Here is a 22237-nt window from a genome sequence, read left to right as displayed (position 1 = left end):
TGCAAAAGTTTACTCATCTATAAAGACAAGAGGGGCTGAACCTCAAGTGATAAGCAATTGAATCAACTGACTATATGTCAATATTACTGTATTACAAAAGTGTATAGAGTGAAATCTTTTCAGAAAGCTAATGCCACGCTGATGATTAACATCATTGTGAAATTTATGTATTTACACCATATGAGGAAATATGGATACTTCATGATACCATGCTTTAAAGTCTGGCCAAACAGGGAGAAACCGGTTTCCTCCTAGACAGGAGAGAAGGTGGGTATTTATTTACCTGTCTTATATGTAAGTTAAGCATTATGGAATCAAAAGGATGGAAGCCTCATTTATATACAGGGGGAAGGGAAGGCCACAGGAAGAGAAAAACAGGTTGAGGTCATCCTGCCTTTTGAAATAAAGTAGTTGAACTTCTGAAGATATAAGCAGAGACAGATGCCATCTGTGGCATCCATCACAAGATAGCCATAAGGGAACAGAGCTTTTACAAGCTGAGAAAGATGGGTCCTTCTACCAAGGGGGGAGTTGAAATCTCTGGAAAATGAATATAGGTGAGAAACCCACTTACACAAAGATTTTTCACCCAGGCAGACAGGAGAAGCCAGCATCTTGTACTTCTGTGGAAGGTCCTGACCAAGGGAAAATAAGACATGCTGGGAAGAAAAATTACTGCTGAAAGAAACCATCTTGAACAAAGCCTATATACCTTGCTAGATTTATTTTAGACCTTATACATGCGTGTTTTCTCTTTTATTTGCTTGTAACCATTTCTAACTTTTTATTTCTTTTACTTGACATCAGATATGACCTCTTAATATTTTTTTTATTTTTATTATAAACCAAATCAGAGCTGTGTTTGCAGGGAAGGGTAGATTTACGCAGTTAAATTAATAAGCTCTAATGTACTTTTGTCTCTTTACAGGAACAAACTGTCCAGAAGAGGGCTAGTCATTGCAGAACACATGGTTTTGGGAAAATGTGGGACTTGGAATGTGTTGGGGTCACCTTGCTGGTTGTTACCGAGGCTGGTGGAAGCCAGAGTGGGGCTGGAGACAGGCTGCTAGGCCAGAGGTGCTAATCCAGGGCTGTCTAGCACACAGACACTCAGGGTGTGACCTGCATGCTGTAATACTGACTATGAGCATCCTAGGCAGAGAGCTCCAGTAGCAAAGCATTGTAAAGCCCCCAGGGTTACAGGGTAAGAGGTGACACAACCCCCCTCTGGTCTGGCTTTCACCCTAGACCCCGTGACAAATGGCTTTAAGCTACATTTGTGCCCTTCCTATCTTGGGCTGCTCCATGGGCTGTGAGGCCCCCAGCATATCTTTAGCCTTGGTGGCCTGTCTAATTTACAGCAGCCTCATGGGTTGCACTGCCCGGAACCTCCTCAGCACTGCATGCTCTGGTTCTGCTGCCTCATGTCAAGGCTTGTGAAGGCATCCTCAGAGGACAGTCTTATGGCTGTCCCCTGCAATGTCTGTGCTAGGGGAGTCCTCTCCTAGCTGGAATAAGGGCTTTTAGGGCTGCTTTATACCACTCAGGCCCCTTTACCCAGTGTAAAAGGTCTGGATCCAGGGAGAAGATCTCACCCTTTACTTAAAAAAAAACAACCAAAAAAAAATCAAAGCTTAAATTCTGTAACACAAAGTGGCAGCATGAGTGGAGGTCAGAGTACGCTATATTCTTGTATGCCATTTAGGGCTCGAAGTGATACGATTAGGAGACCTTCTGGGGGCCCATTTAAGACAAACCTCAAAGTTTTTCTAGTTTAATTCAATATTTGAGCCACTCTATTGTACAAAAATGTTTGTTTTGGGCAAGAATTTTTATATTAGTTACTTTATGCCTACAGAATAGAGATTTGACTTTTGCTTAACTTTTGTGCTTGTATTTGCTACAGCATTCTTAATCTCATTGTAATAGGTTACACTTTCTTTGCCTATAAAAAAATCAATAAAATGTTTTATTTTAAAAAAAGCTTCAGGACAACTCAATGCAAAAAAAATTGACATTAATTCAAAACAATAGTTGAGAAATCAAGCCCTCAGAAGTCATTTAGTGCAACGTTAAAGTTGAAAGCTCAATTTCAATAATGCCTCCTGTGCCTAGGCCTTAAAATATGGTGTGTGTGTCTGTCTCTCTCTCCTCTCCCAATTAGTGATATAATCACATATAGGATTAAATTAACAGCTACTGCTCACCTAAAACCAGAAAATAAACCAGAAATTACATAAAAATCTAACATATAGCCACACTTAAAACAAGGGCTGGATCTTATTGTGGCCCTCCATCTCCAAAGTCTTGCAAAGAAGTTCCACCTTCTTTTCTATTTTTGTAGTGCTAGGGTAATTTTCAAATATAGCTAAGTGACTTTGGTGCTTAAGTACAATTTTGAAAAGGGAAAATTGACTTTCAATAAGATTTAGCAGCCTAGGTACATAAGTCATATTTGAAAATGAGATTTTGGTTTCAAAGTTATTGGGGTGCTTTTGAAAATTTTACCTTTGGACTCCATAAATAAAGTTTGTCTTTGTATTTCTTTCCCCCTAAATCATGGAGACTGTTATTTTAAACAACTATAGTAAAATATTAAAGTAGATGGAAGTGTCCAATATGGCTACTTGCAAACTGTTCTACTCAAAACTCAATGAGGGATTCAGACATAAAACTTTTAGGCCCGGAGTATTTAAAATATATAAAATGAGGCTCCATGAAAAAGGAAAGAAATGCAACAATGTAGATAAAGCTTAGAAGACTGCATGTAAATTCTGTTCCAATTGTCCTTCCATCAAAAAATATTTTATAAAAAATTGATTTTTTGATATTGGGGATATTTTCTGGATTTTTTGGCTATATCCAGAGAATGAGTGTGCAGATAATTTGCCATGGCAAATTTTGGTCTAGATATAGAGCTCTGATTCATTATAGGACAAAACCGCCCTATTTCAACTGAATTTTGGTGATTAAAATATCACTAAATAAGGAATAGGGTATTTCTACCTGTGTAAGGACATGCTCTGAGTTAGTCTGTCCATCCACAGCAGTTATTAAATGGAGCATCATCAGCAGGTTATTCTAATGTATGATTAATGGTCTTTTCAGTTTCTAGCCCTATTGAAATCAAGAAATCTAATTTCTTATCAAGAGCCAAAACACACTGAAATAACTGAATATTTGGTTTCTCTGTGTTAGAAACTAGAGAAAGGAGACTGAGCCCTGGTCTACACTGCAAGTTTAGGTCGAATTTAGCAGCGTTAAATCGATTTAACCCTGCACCCATCCACACGAGGAAGCCGTTATTTGCGACTTAAAGGGCTGTTAAAATCGATTTCTGTACTCCTCCCCCGACGAGGGGATTAGTGCTGAGATCGACCTTGCCAGGTCGAATTTGGGGTAGTGTGGATGCAATTCGATGGTATTGGCCTCCAGGAGCTATACCAGAGTGCTCCATTGTGACTGCTCTGGACAGCACTCTCAACTCAGATGCACTGGCCAGGTAGACAGGAAAAGGCCCGCGAACTTTTGAATCTCATTTCCTGTTTGGCCAGCGTGGTGATCTGCAGGTGAGTGCAGATATCAGCAGAGGTGACCATGATGGAGTCCCAGAATCGCAAAAGAGCCCCAGCATGGCCTGAACGGGAGGTAAGGGATCTGATCGCTGTATGGGGAGACGAATCCATGCTATCAGAACTCTTTTAAAAAAGATGAAATGCCCAAACATTTGAAAAAAATCTCCAAGGGCATGAAGGACAGAGGTTATAACAGGGACCCGCAGCAGTGCCGCATGAAACTTAAGGAGCTGAGGCAAGCCTACCAAAAAATCAGAGAGGCAAACAGTTGCTCGAGGTCAGAGCCCCAGACATGCTGCTTCTATGATGAGCTGCATGCAATTCTAGGTGGTGCAGCCACCACTACCCCACCCCTGTGCTTTGACTCCGTCAATGGAGTAGCATGCAACAGGGATGCGGGTTTGGGGGACGAGGAACATGAGGAGGAGGAGGTTGAAGATAGCTCACAGCAAGGAAGCGGAGAAACCATTTTCCCCGACAGCCCCGATGTCTTCCCTCCTCTATTTGTATCTCGAATCCTGTTTCTCTCTCTCTTTTTGTGGTAACAGAAGAATTCTCTCAGATAAGACAGCATATTTTCCTAATAAAGTCAGTGTAAAGTTCTGTTCTCAGAATTGAAGGGCCTGATTTTTATAGGCGCCTCAACCAACGCTTCTTGTTTGTGCCTGCAGTTTTGGATGTGTAAATGATGTCTCTGATTTGCAAACAGATATATAGATGTCTATATTATATAATCTGTGTGTACAAAGTTAAAGGCGCAGAAAGGGGAAGAGGGGACAATTTTCAAAATCTGTCCTAACTGATTGAATTCTGGAGATTTTAAGATATAGCTGTAAAAAACAAAACGAAAAACAAAAAGGTTAAACCTAGAGTCAAAGAGAAGGAGGAGGAAAAGAGCACGCGACAAGTCAAAGAAAAGAAGAAAATCAGGATCCAGAGAAGAAAGGAGCATGGTGTGGGCCCTGCTTTAAAGCTCACTGAAGTCAATTGGAGGTTTTCCATTGAACTGATTTCATTAGCCACTGCATCACTCTATATTATTAAGTGAGCCAAGTGAATATGAGACAATAAAACTTTTGACCCCTGCCCTCTACATGCCCACACATCATCTGTCCCTAAGTGCAAAGGGGAAGGAAGATAGAGCCTCCTCATAAAAAAATGACTCCTACCCAGCAGCAAGGCTTCCATCTCCCTTAGTTGTGAATGAGGCCAGCAGCACAACATGCATCCACTCACAAATATTCTGTTTACCACCTACCTATGGCAGACACCAAGCTAGTGGGATTCTCAGAGCAAAAGATGTACAGCTGTGCATCATCAATACATTTATGAAACATCAGACTGGATAGTGGGCAGTATGATTGACTAAGATTGGTTTTCGCTTTAGTATTTCCTTAAACCGATTGCTTGGTTCAGTTTACTACATACTTTATGGATAAGATTGAAATGGACAGATCCACATGGTGTCTATAGTAAAGAACCAAAAAAAAAATCCCATGGCATCAGTCACAGCTCTTCTGTATGTCTGCATAAAATCTTTGCATAGGAAATGATCAGACTCTGAGTGAGTCCTCACCATCTTCTCTATGATCTACTCCCTTGCTGCCTCATCTCCAGAAATGTTATTGAAACATGGAGACACAAGGTGGGTGATATAACATCTTTTATTGGACCAATTTATATAAAAGATATTACCTCAACCATCTTGTCTCTCTAATAACCAGGGACCAACATGGTTACAACAACACTGCATTGAACCAGAGAATAATTGTATGCTAAATGGTATTATACTATTCAGCCACTAGGTGGCACTGTACGGAAAAGACCTTGTTTAAAGATAACTTTAGCCTCACCAGGGAGAGTATTAAAGGATTTTACACACACCAGATGTGTTCATCCTAAACAAGCTCTGTAGCCAGTCCATACCTGGTACAGAAGTATATGACAGAGACCACCAAGCAGAGGATAATAAATAAAATAAGAGAACATCAACTTGCAACCTCCTTCCCAATAGCTGTTAGCTAGAAGGGGAAGCAAAATACATGTCAAGAAATATCCCAATCTGTGACAAAATTTGGAGGAAACTGAGTGGTTAATCTCACATTTCCTTTTTCCATATGCTATTTCCAGAGAAAGTTGATACAGGCTTTAGTTTGCATTTCTCCAAAGGCTAATTTGTTTGGTTTGAGTCCATATGGAGCAGGGGAGGGCAAACTATGGCCCACGGGCTGGATCCGGCCCATCAAGGCTTTCAATGCGGCCCACAGGATTGCCAGCCCCGTGGTGCAGCACGGGCTAAGGCAGGCTCTCTGCCTGCCCTGGCCCCGCACCGCTCCCAGTAGCCGCCAGCACCACGTCTCTGCGGCCCCTGGAGTGGGGGGGGGGGGGGAAGGAGAGGATCAGAGGGCTCCGTGCGCTGCCCTCACCTGCAGGCATCACCCCCTACCTCCCCGCAGCATCCACTGGCTGGGAACGGGGAACCGCGGCCAATAGGAGCTTCGGGGGTGGTACTCACAGGCGAGGGCAGCGCGCGGTGGAACGGCCTGCCCCACCCCAGTCCCAGGAGCCACTGCTAGATATGCTCACCACTTCCAGGACTGGAGCGGGGTCAGGGCAGGCAGGGAGCCTGCCTTAGCCCCACTGTGCACTGCTGCCACCCCGGAGCTGCACAAGGTAAATGGCGCAGGGCCGGAGCCCGCACCCCGAACCCCTCCTCTCTGCCCTGAGACGCCCTAACCCCCGCCACACCCCTCCTGCACCTCAACCCCCTGCCCTGAGTCCCCTGACGCACCCTGCACCCCCTGTCCTGAGCCCCCTACTGCATCCCGCACCTCTCCTGCCCCCTAACTTCTTGCCCCAGTCCTATATTCATGGCCCTGCATACAATTTCTCCACCCAGATGTGGACCACGGGCCAAGTTTGCCCACCCCTGATATAGAGTATTTATGTGAATGTGTATGTGTATAGAAATAGACACACATGCATATACAACTGTATGAAACACCACCCAGAGCAAAGGTTTAAGATTCATAATCTAATAAAATGCCTTGTACAACTTGAAATTGAAAAGCATAATTTACAACGTGACCTACACAAAGACCCTGTTTTGAAAAAAGCACTTAAATGGCTTGAATAAATATAGAAATATTTCCATCATTTCTGGGATAAGGGATAGATGATTGTTTTTATATTAACATTGGAGCAAAAGATGACAGTATCACGTTATGAAAGACTTGCAATTATTACTGAAATCCCCTCAATTATGAATTCATCCTGAACTAACCACAAGATTGCTCTGAATTGCTGTATAACTTCAGGAAACAAGTTGCTATTAATGTACAACTCACATATAAATGTTTGTAAAATTTACAAAAGTAAAGGTAGTAAATTACTTTCAGATCCTATATCAGTTAGAAGGCATAATTATAAATTAAAACATTGTACATAAAGACTTAAAAGTAAATATTTCAGTTATTTCCTGACAAGTTCTGGTTCTTAAGTTCTGGTTTCCAGATTTCTTTGAAATAGTTGAAAATATCAAACATTGTAGGAAAATATAGAAAACAATAGCTTTCAATGGACAAAGTGCCTTGGGAAAAAGAAGGGATGAAGGAAGATACATGCTTAAATACAACTGAATGATTGTAAAGGCTATTTCTTGCTTTCTTTAGTGTTACATAAACTAAAATAATGGGGAACTTTCAATTGTTAAATAATTTTACTTCCAGAAATTCTTTTCTCCTGCTTTCTCCTTAACTGATCCCTTTAAATGATAATTTATCAAAACCAGGGACAGTCTTAAGGGAAAATAGGACCCTGGGCAAACTTGTATTTTGGCCCCCCTGGCCCCCATGGGCATGGCACTGCCACCCATTGCCCCTGGCCCCCATAGGTGCCCTCCATTGCCCCTGTGAGCTCCCCACCTCCCCTTTGCCCCAACCCCTACACTGTGCCTCAGGAGCAGCGTCAGAGTTTCTGGCGCCCTAGGCAGAATTCGGGGGGAGGCATTTTGTGCACTCCCCACGGGGCGTGCGGGAGCTTACGGTTCCGCTCCCATCGCGCCGCCGAAGAAGGACCTCCGCCGAAATGCCGCAAGCGACAGCGGCAGTCATTGAGCTGCTCAATTGCCTGCCGCTGTTTTCTGTGGCACGTCGGCAGAAGGTCCTTCTTCGGCGGCGCGACTGGAGCGGAACCGGAAGCGCCTGTGCGCCCCGTGGGGAGCGCACAAAATGCTGCCCCCCAAATCCTGGCACCCTAGGCGACCACTGAGGGTCTCCTAAGGAAGCACCGGCCCCGCTGTGCCTCCTTTGTCCCAAACCCTGCACTCCCCCTCCTGCACCCATGTGGGTTAAAATGACCTTGATTCAGAGCAGCTGTCATTGCTGCTCATTCCCTCCTTTGAATGCTGCTCTTCTGCGCACCCCTAGAAGGTAATATGGGGTGGGGACAAGGAGTGATGTCAGGGCTGCCTGCATCCAGGTGACTTTCCCCACCTGGGCTGCATAAGGGAAGGACAGGAGAGCAGCAGCCCTGGTGGGGAAAGTCACCTGGATGAACAGAGCACTTAGTGTTGCTCCTCACTTCCCCCCTCACAGCCCCTAGGGAGAAGTGGAGGAACGTTGGTGGGGGGGGGGCAGCAGTATCTGTGCATCACTGCTCCTCCTCCCCTTTTTCCTCTGACAGGAGGAAGCAGAGAGAAATCTGGGTGCCCCCCAATGTGGCGTTCTTCTGCTAGCCAGGAAAAGCTTCTGACTACACCAGCAGTGTGCACCTCTGCGCTGCCACATGGTGCCCACTTGACCATGGCACGCTTGGGCAGTCACCTGGGTGGCCCTCCCCTAAGGCCGGCCCTGTCTAAAAAGGGCCTCTTTCATTGAAATGTCTTCTTCTTCTCCCTTATGCTGTATTAGGGAAACCATGTGTTGTTAAACTAATAACTTTTCATGTACATGAAGAAGGAACTGTTTTTCAGATATTCAGATCTGTATTTACTCCACACACATATTATGTTACTAATTTGGGAATCAAACCGGTTGTTTGGGGTCAGTTTTTGTTTCTTTTGTTTTTCATTTTTTTTAAATCCCTTCAGTTTACATTTTAATAGGAGATTTACCAGCTAGATGCTTTTTCCACCTACTAGGTCACATATCTTTGTATAATGCTATTACTAATCTTCACAGACTTAAAATGTAACCTTGCCCATTTGGCTCAAACATAGGATAGCTTGGTAATTTATCCTCCTCCATTAAAAGCACTTGCTTCATGTAAACAATATGACACTATTTTGCAAGGGGTCTTACACTCATTTTTTTGGTTAGTTAGCCACATTCGAGAAAAAATGCAGTGACCTCTTGTTTCTTTTACATATCAATAACAATCTTTGTACCCTTCCTTCCTAAAATGGGATAATCAAATGTCATGCTTCATGGTGTAATACGATTATTACAGGATAAGGAAGGAATGTCTATTTCTAGCACATACAGCACTGCACAATTGGCAAGCCCCAGTTTTGGGGATGGGTGTAATTCTTTCCTATGAAGTATAAGGTGTTGGTCACTAGCTCACTGATTTAGGACGAATTCCTAGTCCCAAAGAAGTCAAACTCAATATTATGTTTATATACACAATGTAACTTCCTATATATTTCAAGGTCTATAAAAGATGACACCTTGTAGAACCACATAGCATATAAACAGGAAGCCACATACCTTGCGTCTGCTTCAGTGGAAGATAGAAAGCAAACTCCTTACTGCTGGAGTGATGCAGGACAGATGCACTGAGAGGACATATGGTCTGTTCCTGATCTAATGGGGAAAAAGGGAGAAAAAAATCTTACACTTCAATGTCACATTCAAGGAGTGAAATTCACTGGAATTTGAAATGTGATCAAATAAGTTCTCTAATGAAAGAGCTTCACAAATGAATGTTCTTCAAAGTGTACTTTGAAACAGGAGGTGACATTTTTGAAGGGTCTCCCAGTGTTTTAATCACTTTCCTTAATATGCTTAATGTAACTGTAGATTTAAACAAGGAAATCCTGTTAAATATCTTTACAATAAGAGAGACGAGGTAGATGAGGTAATATTTTTTATTGGATCAACTACAGAAGTTGGTCCAATTGAAGATATTACCTCACCCATCTTGTCTCTCTAATATTCTGTAACCAACATGCTGCATTTAGAAGAAGATACATGTTACTTTTTTTTAAAAATCAAAGGTTAAAAGTGAAAATCTTCTCAGTTAGAAAGGTATTCAATGCACAAAAGAAATTGCCTACGATTCAAACATTAATCTACTACTCATCTGACTCACAATATCACACTCCTTATTGTATGCTACCATATTCTGGATATAAATATTTCAAGACCAAGGCAAGTAGGTGGATAAAGAAACAAAACAGCTGATAGTGTAAAACATGTAAGCCCTGACAACAGCAAGTGAGTTGGAGCTAGCAAAACTGCAACATGAGGAAGAGATGCTGCAGAGGTTAGACAATGAGAAGATGTTGTTGTTGCTGTGACAACAAGAAGTAACTGGATCAATTATACAGGCTCTGATCAGTTACTAGTCCATAAAGATCCTGCATATTTAAATCATTGTTAGTATTTTCAGATGCAGTGACATATTTCTATTTACATTTAATCCTGAAAACATTTATATCCAGGCAAGGTAACTGGACAATTTACAGGTATGTAACCAATAGAATCAACCCACCTGACCAGGAAGGCCTTTGGTGCATTTACAGGCATGGACATGGTGCACAGTCATGATCTGATTTAGGTAGCTAAATTACTGAGGGGTGGGGCGGGGACCTGCATTCTCATCCCAGCTCTGCTACTGGCCTGCTGAGTGACCTTAAGCAAATCACTTCCCCGCTCTGTGCCTCAGTTTCCTAATGTGGATAATGATGCTTACCTCCTTTGTAATGTATTTTGGGAGCTACAGATGAAGAGTGCTATATAAGAGCTAGGTGTTGTTATTGTTAAAACTATTTCTGAGGCATGCACTGAAGACTTGTATGTCTAATCATGTGCCTGGAGTCTGAGCCTCTGCAGGAAGACATAGCATCAGCAGATCAATACCTACCTAACAGAGGTACTTAAAAGGAAGTATCAGGAAACCCCGGCGTGGGGGGGCGGGGAAGAGTTAATTCTAAGAACCTGAGCCAAATGGATTGGTTGTGTTAAGTGAATGCGACATGTGTGTGGACACAGACATTGAGAATGATGAAATGACCTAACAAGGACAAGACGATGTCTTAAGTTACCTTGAAGGTTACTCTGAAGTGTGATGTGGTCACTGTGGAATCAGAAGCCAAGCCTGAGCACTATTATTACTTAATTAAAAACTGAAAAGCTCTACAATCTGAATTAATTTTATTTTTTTTATATTACCATATGACCCAAAATGTGCTAGGCACTGTGCAAACACAGAGGAAGAAGCAGTTCCCACCTCAAAGACACAAAATAGACAAAGGGTGAGGGACAGGGAAACATGATACAAGCAGAGAGATCTTGAGGCGGGGGGAGGAACAGGAATACATTTTATTAGCTACAGAATTTTTCTTTTTTTTTTTTAAAGTGTAAATATACTGTTTTTGTGGACAATACTATATTACTGAATTTTCAAAACTAATTCTAAGTACTCAGATTAAGAGAGGGAGAGAGAAACTGACAGCCATTCAGAAAGAGATCCAAGAAAAACTGACATGAAGGAAGGTCACGGCAGTGTATGGCAAAGATGTCCAATTTCAGTAATTTAAATAAGACTGACTAAGTGAGTGTAGTGAGGATTATTTGAGGGAAGGAGATCTAGCTTTTGAGAGTGTGTCCATGCATTTGCATGTGGATGAGTTGATTTTCCAAACTTGTAGGAAAGAAACACAGTTTAAATCAGGCAAATACATTTTACAGCACCTCTATTGTACTGAGAAGTGAGACTATTAACTACAGATATATAGACAAATGGTCTCTCTAAAGAACAAAATTAACAGGAATGTGCCTTCATTATCCAGTCATTAAAGGATGCTGATTTCACCTGAGAACCTGAGAAAACAAAACATGCATAAAACAAAGATAGATAGTATATCTCCCTCTCCTGTGAAACAGGGTATTTTAAAACATCCCACTGAACTTCAGCCTATTTTACTTGAGAGGGGGCCACACAGGTAAAAACTGTCTGACTGCACCTAGAATGGGTGACTGTGAGGCTATTTTAAGGATACCCAAAGCAGGATGGGTGGGAAAAATGTACATGTTTTTCTTAAATAGAATGTCAAGTTAATGGTATGGCAAGCCATTTTTATTACATGGACATACTGCAGTGGAAGGCGCTAACTGTTTTGTAACCTTACTCTGTAAAACTGAGGGAACCTCCTAATTGTTTCCCCAAGTCTGTAATGTGCTAAATTGATTACAGCAAGTTTCCCTCATTTGAAGCCGCCTTGCTGTGATCAGGATTTTGCAATGATCACAATAACCTTCACATAAATATTTATTCAACACTAAAGTTATTTTTCACAAAACTGTTCAACTAACCTCCGGGGATATGGTTATTGTAAACTAATTACACCATGTGAAATTAATTGTGATACCTCACGATGTCCTAGAAATGTGCAAAAAGAACAGGAGTACTTGTGGCACCTTAGAGACTAACAAATTTATTTCAGCATAAGCTTTCGTGGGCTACAGCTCACTTCTTCGGATGCATAGAAATGTGCGTATCTTATCATACCCACGCTTATTAGTGGTGAACATGATGGTCGCAATTATGCCAAAAACAATACAACTAATCTTAGCACTTTCATTTTAAATTGATTAACCACTCTCTAAGTTGATCTGAAAAAATTGTGAATTTCTTTATATCTGTGTTAATTTAGACCAATGCTGGTGTACAAATATGCCGTGCTATTTATTTCCAATATATTTTTACTGTAAGAAATATAATAGTGATAGATACGTTGGAATGTGCACATTTGAGGTAGGCTGGACATGTTATAAGAATGGGAGAAAAACAATCAGCAAAGAAAGCATGGGAAAAAGAGGACAGAAAGAAAGGATGTGCAAGACCACGGTTACAATGGAGAGACTCTGTCAAGAGAAGTTTTAACAGAAAAGGACTGGACCTCCAAGACCTGTCCCATGGACCAGAAAAGAGTGGCAAAGAATTATAGTCACCTCCACTCCCGTGTAAACAGGAAAAGAAGTCAAGAGGTGAAGTGAAGTGATATTTTTACTGTAAAGAAACAATTATTTAGGTCAGATTTCCTCTATGAGTTCAGTATTTGGTTCAGTTAAATAAATGAGTAAAGGGGGCACGTAAGTAATAAGAGAGCAGTCTGAAAACATGTCTAAAACAAGCAGCAGTTTCTGCATGGAAATTAGATGATTGAGCTACTGTGTGTACAATTCTATCTTGAAAATACTATTAGCTTTAGTAATCCACAGTATAAGCCAACTATTTTAATGTCACTGTGAACAAGCCCTAGCTAAATGCCATCTCAAATATTGGTATTGGTATCAGTTTTGCTTAAGATAAATACACAAATAGATAATGCTAGATCCCAAAGATGAACCAATTACCATCCTCAGATGATTATTAGCTAGCACTGAGACTTGAATCTTTTATTTGAGTACAGATCTTTAGTCATTTGGGTAGAATGCTTGTAAACACTACAGTAGAACCTCAGAGTTACAAACAACTCGGGAATGGAGGTTGTTTGTAACTCTGAAATGTTCGGAACTCTGAACAAAACATAATGATCTTTCAAAAGTTTACAACTTAATACAGCTTTAAAACTTTACTATGCAGAAGAAAAATACTGCTTTCCCTTTATTTTTTAGTATTTTACATTTAACATTACTGTACTGTATTTGCTTCCCTCCTGCTGCTGCCTGATTCTGTACTTCCAGTTCCAAATGAGGTGTGTGGTTGACTGGACAGTCGTAACTCTTGAGTTCATAACTCTGAAGTTCTACTGTAGTTAATTTTTTCCTGAAACTTGGAAATATTTTACCCATGAAGCTGCATTCATAATATTATCTGTTTTAGTTACAATAAAAATATTGATGTCAGTTGCCAGTATATGGGGCAGATCATACAACCCTTACACTGGTGAGCACTTAGGCATTGTCTACACTGGGGATTTCAGCCATTGGTGCTCTGGTACTGATATTACTATTTGCACTGGTGCAGTTTACCTAGCGTGAAACAGATGATTCAGTGCAAATGGAAGCTAAGTCTGTCTATGCTAGGGGTTTTCCACTGGTCTGTAGCTACAACAGCAACCGGCCACCAATGGCTCATATCACCTAGTACAGACAAAGCCTTAATGGAAGCATTTATGTGAATAAAATTTGTACAATCAGGCCCTTGTTATGTATAGACACAGGGCTGGCCCACAACATTTTGACACCTGAGGCAGGGAGCTCAAGTGACGCCCCCATGCCTCCTCGCTTGGGCCAAAATTTGAAAGGTCTCAATTCTGCCTTCTTCCTGTTCTACTCCTCTCATGGTACTGCTCTGCTGCTGTGATGGGTTGGATCACAGAAACCCCCTGGGAGCTGCCACCCGATGTGCCAAGACTACTTCTGCTTCTGCTTTCCCTGCCAGCTCAGGACTCCAGCACCCTGTCTTGCTGAGCCAGACACTCCCGTCTGCTCCAGCAAAGACCCAGGGTCTGAATTACTTGTCCCAAAGCTGCAGGTTTACCTGAAAGCAGCTAACAGAAGTGTTCCTGTCTTTAACACTCAGGTGCCCAACTCCCAATGGGGTCTAAACCCAAATAAATCCGTTTTACCCTGTATAAAGCGTATGCAGGGTAAACTCATAAATTGTTCACCCTCTATAACACTGATAGAGAGAGATGCGCAGTTCTTTGCTCCCCCAGGTATTAATACACACTCCGAGTTAATTAATAAGTAAAAAGTGATTTTATTAAATACAGAAAGTAGGATTTAAGTGGTTCTAAGTAGTAACAGACAGAACAAAGTAAGTCACCGAGCAAAATAAAATAAATCACGCAAATCTATGTCTAATCAAACTGAGTACAGATACGATCCTCACCAGTTCCAGCATGCTCCCTTTTACAGACTCATCTCCTTTTAGCCTGGGTCCAGCAATCACTCACACACCTTGCCGTCACTGCCCTTTGTTCCAGTTTCTTTCAAGTATCCTGGGGGGTGGAGAGGTGGCTCTCTCTTTAGCCAGCTGAAGACAAAATGGAGAGGTCTACCAGGGGTTTAAATAGACTTTCTCTTGTGGGTGGAGATCCCCTCCTCACTCCTATGCAAAGTCCAGCCCCAAGATGGAGTTTAGGAGTCACCTGGGCAAGTCACATGTCCATGCATGACTCACAGTTTTTACAGCTAGCCTCCATTGTTTACATGCTACCTTGAACATCCTCAAGTAGACTTCTTATGTGGATTGGAGCATTCCAAGATCCATTGTCCTTTAAGTGTTTCTTGATTAGGTACTTAATTTCAACATTCCTTTCTCCAGGAACTGACCAAATGCCCTACTAAGATTATTTAGAAATCAAGCCAGTACACAGCCAACATTAATAACTTCCAATACAAAAATGATAAATTCATACAAATAGGATTAATACATTCAGTAGATCATAACCTTTATGGAGATATGTTACATGGCATATGTAGCATAAAACACATTCTAAGCATATTTCCATAAAGCCTTATGGGAGGTACCGTCACAGCTACCTACCTCAATAAAGGAGAACTAACAACTTAAAATGCCTTGTTCAAAAATTTTAAGTAACACTTAACTTTTTTATCTGTTTGAATAATCAAAGTGGTGCTTTCTTGGCTGCAAAGATTTGAACTGCTTCCTGCTGAAGGGCCACAGTCTGGGCCAGTTCATGCTCTATTGAGATGGTTGCAAGGCCGACCAGCCTCTTCTGTGTCATTGTGGAGTGTAGATGTGTTTTTATTAACTTCAGCTTGGAGAAGCTGTGTTCTCCACTGGCAACTGTTACAGGAAGTGTTAGAAGTATGCGCAGAGCAACAAAAGCATTTGGAAAGAGGGTGGTCATCTTATTTGTGCATATATATTCCAGAACAGCCTTTGGAGTTGATCCTGCTGAAATGCATCTTGAAAGGGCTTTCAGTTCATCACCTAAATCACTCGCATCAATATTGCGCATGTCACCATGTGTCAACACTGTCTCCAGTGCCCTGCATTGCTGGTGTAGGTCTCCTTCAGGTATAGTGAGGAGTTTTGGAATATCATACAACATTCCAAATATACTGCTGTGTTCCTTGAGCTGCATGAAATGTTCTTCAACTGACTGTATTGCACAATCTAGCATCTGGTTAAAGAATTCAACTTTGAATTGTTGTTTGGGGTCTCTTATGGGATTATCCCGTGCCTCATAATCAAAATGTCGTCTTCTTTGGTAACTCTGTATTCTTGAATGAGACGGAAAATAGCTTCAGTGTGAAGTTCCTCTGCCAACTTCTTCTGCCAAAACTTCAGAACATTTTGAAATCCCTCACCTGAGCAGTAAGACTGTAGGTATGACTTTGCTTTGTCCAGTTGTTCCATTGCTCCAGATATATCAAGGTCAACACCTTGGAGTCTCTTGCTTACAACATTTATTTCGAACAGTATGTCATGCCACAACACTAAGCCACACAGAAATTTGAAGTTATGTATGTTTCTGGTGATTCCATTTCCCTCTGCCACTGTTCTCCCATGAACAGTTCCTGTCACAGCATTATCCACCATAATGGCAACTATGGCATCATCTAACTTCCCAATTTGGTGTTTGATAGGCTTTATCGCCTCCACTCGACTTTCCCATCATGTGGCACTCAGTGGTTTCAGTGTCAAAGAAGATGTTCCCAGATGTTGCTTCAAAATTTGCCATCAATGAGTTGATGCAGAGAAAAATACATAGATGCTTTGAATTACATTAAAAAATTCAGCAGCCTCACTAGAAGCTGATGCTGTGTCACTGACCACCAAGTTCAATGACTGAGAACTGCATGAGACAAAAAAAAGCTCAAGGGTTTAAATCTCGGATCCGTGTCTGCACTCCTCTGTTCTTTCCTCTCATGTTGGCACCATTATTGTAGCCCTGACCGCTCATGTCAGCTATCGCAATTCCCGTATCTTCCAGCTTTTTAAGAAGCGCATGTGTCATACCAGCTCCTGTAGAATCATCAATGTCAATAAATTCTAGAAAATGCTCTCTGACAGTCCCCATTGCAGGGACATTTTCACTAGGTTCTGTTGTTGTTACAAAACACACCATTAAAGTCATTTGTTCCATATGGCTGATGTCAGGTGTGCAGTCCAGAATAACAGAGTAATATCTTGCTGACTTCAGATCTGCCACAACCTTCTGTTTGACTTTTGTTGCCAGTAACGGTATGATCTTATTTTGAATTGTTTTACCCAAGGTAGTGGTGTGTGTACATCTCTTGAGTGGTGACTCTTCTTAGGTGCTCCTGGAGTACAGCATCAAACTCAGCCATCAGCTCCACAATTTTAAGGAAGTTTCCATTGTTTGGCACATACAGCTGAGCTGCAGTGCCACACAGTGCTAGGTTTTGGATAGCAAGCATTCTCACAAAGGCAATGAGCCTTTTCAGAACATTTTGCCAGTAAAGAGACTCTGATCCAATCTTCTCTTGATGCTGATCATCTATGGTGGCCTTTAACCTTAGACTCATCTCAAGCTCTTTCCACCTATGGCATGCTCTCTGGTGATTTGCTGTCTTCTCATGGCATGCCAGATCTCTAGCCAGATTTTTCCAGTCCTTTGCTCCTGTAGAACCCAATGTGGCTGGAGCATTAGACTGGAAGAGTTTGCAACAAAAACAGTATGCAGTATTCTGGAGTTTTGAGTACATAAGCCGTGGCCTCTCCACTCTGTCACCATTGGGGATTTCACACCAGTAATGTGTTGGATGGAAACTTCTATTTTCATTGTCTTTGGGGAACATGACGTTTTTCACTTGCTGCGACCCATGCAGTACAAGGAAGTCCCTCAGGCTACTGGTCAAGTGGGTCCACAGTCCTGGATCATCTAGACTTAAGGAACTAAACTCAGCAGCAGCTGTTTTTTGCGCCTCCACCACACTCTTCTTGGATCTACACTTTTCTTCAGGAATGTGCATTGGTTACATCCATTTGAGATGGAGATATGGATGTTGCAATAGCTGCCAGGTCACCTGCACTCTGACTAACTGGAAGATCAGGCATCTTCTCACCATTCACATCCTCACTGGGGCCGGAAGGCTCATGTGAACATTTGTGTCTATGTATTTCAGGAGAGCTCCTTCCTGCTTAGATAGAAGAGCTTCCTTTGCTTTCTTTCTTTTTCTGAATGCTGCCACAGAGGCTCATCACCAGGTGAGAGATAAGCTTCTCCTAAGGCCTTTTACTCATGACTGCTGTTATGTGCGAGCTATAGTGGCTCTCAATACTCAGTTGAAGGGGACAAATAAGCAGGCTGGCAGCAGGGCCTGAGTGAGGGAAGATATCGGCATCTTAAGGGCCTAACTGGCTCCCACTACTTCAGTTGACTGCCTGTTCTCCTCAAGTGGGTTCAGGGAAGCAGCAGGAAACAGGAAGCTCCCTGAGAAGCTGGTATTAATCAGTCCAGGCTCATGGGTGTGCTAGAGAAGTACATAAGAGGCTCCTCCTCCTCTCTCTCCCTGCATCTCCTGCTGCTTTCTGTTATTCCCTCTCACCTTTTCTCCTGCCTGCCTGTTATGTCTCTTGTACCCTCCTTCCTCCAGCACAGCACTCCACCATCTCTGTGCATCTAGAGCAGAGAGAATACATATGCACCAGCAGCAGACACAATTTTCTACACTCTGGGTCCTAGCGGCGCTCTTCCACAGTCTGGCACCTGATGTGGCCGCCTCAGTTTGCCTCATGGTAAGGCCAGCCCTGTATAGACAATTGAGGTGAAATGTTGGGCCCACTGAATTCAACACAAAATTCTCATTAACTTCAGTGGAGCCAGGATTTCATCCCTGGTACATAAAAAAGTTTTATGATTTCACTTTCTATAGCGTGGTGGTGTCATTTAAAATTCACAAGTACAGAAATAGTGCTTATGAGTGTTCTTGGTTTGGTAAAACTTGAGAATGAAAATGATCAGTCCTCCGTCAATCTGATATATATAAACTAGCTATAGATTGAAGCAGAAGAAATGGAGCACTGAATCATTTCTGATGTTTGTCAACCAATGCATATTGTAATTTGCCATTTATAGACTTTTTAGACAGTTTTTTCATACATCTAGGGCAGAACTCCTCATACAATAATTATTGCTTCACAGTTCTTTTCATGTTTTGAAAACCATGATAAAGCCAACTCTTTATGAAAAAAATTCCTCTAACACGCTATCTAAAATAGTTACACAAGTTTTGATGTTTAAGGCTCATACGTCTCTAACTTAGATCCTCTATTTCCCCTGTTGCTGTGTTTAATTCTCTTAAGAAGTGTTACATGGTCTGAAACACAATTTGCAAAGACCACAATCAATCAAACAATTCATTCTGCCAGCTGACTTTCTACTTTCTGTCAAAAAGAACAGGAGTACTTGTTGCACCTTGGAGACTAACAAATTTATTTGAGCGTAAGCTTTCATGGGCTACAGCCCCACTTCATCAGATGCATGTAGTGGAAAATACAGTAGGAAGATATATATATACACAGAGAACATGAAACAATGGGCGTTAGCATACACACTATAAAGAGAGTGATCAGTTAAGGTGAGCTATTATCAGCAGGAGAGAAAAAAAGAACTGTTTGTAGTGACCATTACACAAAGTAAAACGATTTCCCCATGCTTATCTCCCCTCCCACCCCCCAGTTCCTTACATCTCCTTGTTAATTGCTGGAAATGGACCATTTTCATTATCACTACAAACAGTTCCTTTTCTCTCCTGTTGATAATAGCTCACCTTAACTGATCACTCTCCTTATAGTGTGTATGCTAACACCCATTGTTTCATGTTCTCTGTGTATATATATATCTTCCTACTGTATTTTCCACTACATGCATCCAATGAAGTGGGGCTGTATCCCACGAAAGCTTATGCTCAAATAAATGTGTTAGTCTCTAAGGCCTTGTCTACACTACAAGACTATTTCGAATCAACTTAGTTCGAATTTGTGGATTCGACCTTATGAAGTCGAATTTGTGTATCCATACTAAATACACTAATTCGAATTTCTGAGTCCACATTCACGGGGCCAGCGTCGACTTTGGAAGCGGTGCACTGTGGGAAGCTATCCCACAGTTCCCGCAGTCCCCGCTGCCCATTGGAATGCTGGGTAGAGCTCGCAATGCCTGCTGGGGGAAAAATGTGTCGAGGGTGGTTTTGGGTAACTGTCATCATTCAACCGTCACTCACAAACGCCCTCCCTCCCTGAAAGCGCCGGCGGGAAATCTGTTCGCGCACTTTTCTGGTCGGTTACAGCGCGGACGCCACAGCACTGCGAGCATGGAGCCCGCTGCGATCATCGCTGCACTTATGGCCGTTGTCAACTCCTCGCACCTTATCGTCCACCTCTTCCACAGCCAGCTGATGAGAAACCGGGCGAGGAGGCTCCGGCAGCGCGGTGAGGACAGGAATTCACAGAGTGGCGCAGACCTCTCACAAAGCAGGGTACGCCGGGCAGTGGAGATCATGGTGGCAATGGGTCAAGTTCATGCTGTGGAACGGAGATTCTGGGCCCGGGAAACAAGCACGGACTGGTGGGACCGCATAGTGCTGCAGGTCTGGGATGACACAGAGTGGCTGCGAAACTTCAGGATGCGTAAGGGCACTTTCCTTGAACTGTGTGACTTGCTGTCCCCTGCCCTGAAGCGCCAGGACACCCGGATGCGAGCAGTCCTGAGTGTGCAGAAGCGAGTGGCCATAGCCCTCTGGAAACTTGCCACGCCAGACAGCTACCGGTCAGTAGCGAACCACTTTGGCGTGGGCAAATCTACCGTGGGGGTTGCTGTGATGCAAGTAGCCCACGCAATCGTTGAGCAACTGCTCTCAAAGGTGGTGACCCTGGGAAACGTCCAGGTTGTCATAGACGGCTTCGCCGCGATGGGATTCCCAAACTGCGGTGGGGCTATAGATGGGACTCACATCCCTATCCTGGCACCGGCCCACCAGGCCAGCGATTACATTAACCGAAAGGGCTACTTTTCCATGGTGCTGCAAGGACTGGTGGACCATAGGGGACGTTTTACCAACATCAACGTCGGGTGGGCGGGCAAGGTTCATGACGCGCGTGTGTTCAGGAGCTCTGGTCTCTTTAGACTCCTCCAGGCAGGTACTTTCTTCCCGGACCACAAAATAACGGTTGGGGATGTGCAGATGCCTACAGTGATCCTCGGGGACCCAGCCTACCCGCTAATGCCCTGGCTCATGAAGCCCTATACAGGCGCCCTGGACAGAGAGAAGGAACTCTTCAACTACCGGCTGAGCAAGTGCAGAATGGTGGTGGAGTGTGCTTTCGGACGTCTCAAGGGGAGATGGCGGAGCTTACTCACTCGCTCGGACATCAGCGAAAAGAATATCCCCGTAGTTATTGCTGCATGCTGTGTGCTGCACAATCTGTGTGAGAGCAAGGGCGAGGCCTTTTTGTCCGGATGGGAGGTTGAGGCAAATCGCCTGGCTGCAGTTTACGTTCAGCCAGACACCCGTGCCGAGAGAATATCCCAGCGGGAAGCGCTGTGTATCCGGGAGGCTTTGAAAGCAAGTTTCCTCGGAGATCAGGGTAACCTATGACTCTCCACTTGCTTTCAAGAGAAACTGACCCTGGGCCTGTGTCAGTTTGTGTCGATTTGGATCTGCGGCTACATGCCGCGTTCTCCAAGTTTCCCCCACTTCCAAAGCACGTTTTTAAGCAAATTAATTGTTACACTCATTATTAATAAATCTTTCTTTTACTTTGCATTTCTGTTCTGGTGTTGAGACATGGACGCATACTGTGCTGGGCACGGTGTGCACTGACGTACAGACCGCTTCCTCCATAGAGGACTGACATCCTCCTGCTCCTACATAGGTCTCTGGGGTGGGGGACGGATGACAGTGGTTCTGCATGAAGGGGAGGGTTTGCAGGAAGGGGCGAGTGGTGCCTTCTTTGCATAGGGGTTTGGATGACGGCAGTGGGCTGCGGGTTTCTGCGTGGGAAGGGGTGATGGGTGTGGGAGAAGGGTGACTATCTGTCCGTGGATTAGGGCTCTTGTTGGGGCTCAGGGCAGCGGATAGGCTCGTGGATCCGTTGCAAGTGCATCGTAAGGGCAGCCTGCCTTCACAGTAATGGCGTGGCAGGCGCTAGGACCCTGGACAAGCATACACATTACGAAATGATCAGGGGCAGCATACACAACACAGAATGACCCTGGTGCCTACTGACTGCAGTGTGTGTGTGCCCCGCAGTTGATCCTTTCCCCAAGTCTGTACCCTGGTACTGTAGGCTATACCGTGCAAGTATGAAACCCCTGTCCACCCCATACACCGAAAAATCCTCTGACAGGAAAGACATGACGGAAACAGTGATTAACAGCAAACATCTTTTATTAATCTAATAAACAGTGGGGGGATGAACCTTGGATTTGGGACTGGCTGAGCCTATAAGGGAAGCACTTCTACAAATTTCTAACGTGAGAAGTGCGGGGT

The 22237-nt window shown here is 43.2% G+C and overlaps 1 protein-coding gene across 2 annotated transcripts in view; it reads right to left on the bottom strand.

The window, feature by feature from the left end:
* CFAP47 (cilia and flagella associated protein 47) overlaps nucleotides 1-22237 on the bottom strand; it is a 647660-nt gene that overhangs the window by 112352 nt on the left and 513071 nt on the right. For both annotated transcript variants that reach the window (XM_045022903.1, XM_045023700.1), the window contains one exon: nucleotides 9284-9379. In XM_045022903.1, the coding sequence (XP_044878838.1) occupies nucleotides 9284-9379 (96 nt within the window). The remainder of the gene's footprint in view (nucleotides 1-9283; nucleotides 9380-22237) is intronic.

This window comes from Mauremys mutica, chromosome 1, assembly GCF_020497125.1.
Source record: "Mauremys mutica isolate MM-2020 ecotype Southern chromosome 1, ASM2049712v1, whole genome shotgun sequence".
Taxonomy (NCBI): domain Eukaryota; kingdom Metazoa; phylum Chordata; order Testudines; family Geoemydidae; genus Mauremys; species Mauremys mutica.
This window is presented reverse-complemented; position numbering and strand designations above follow the sequence as displayed.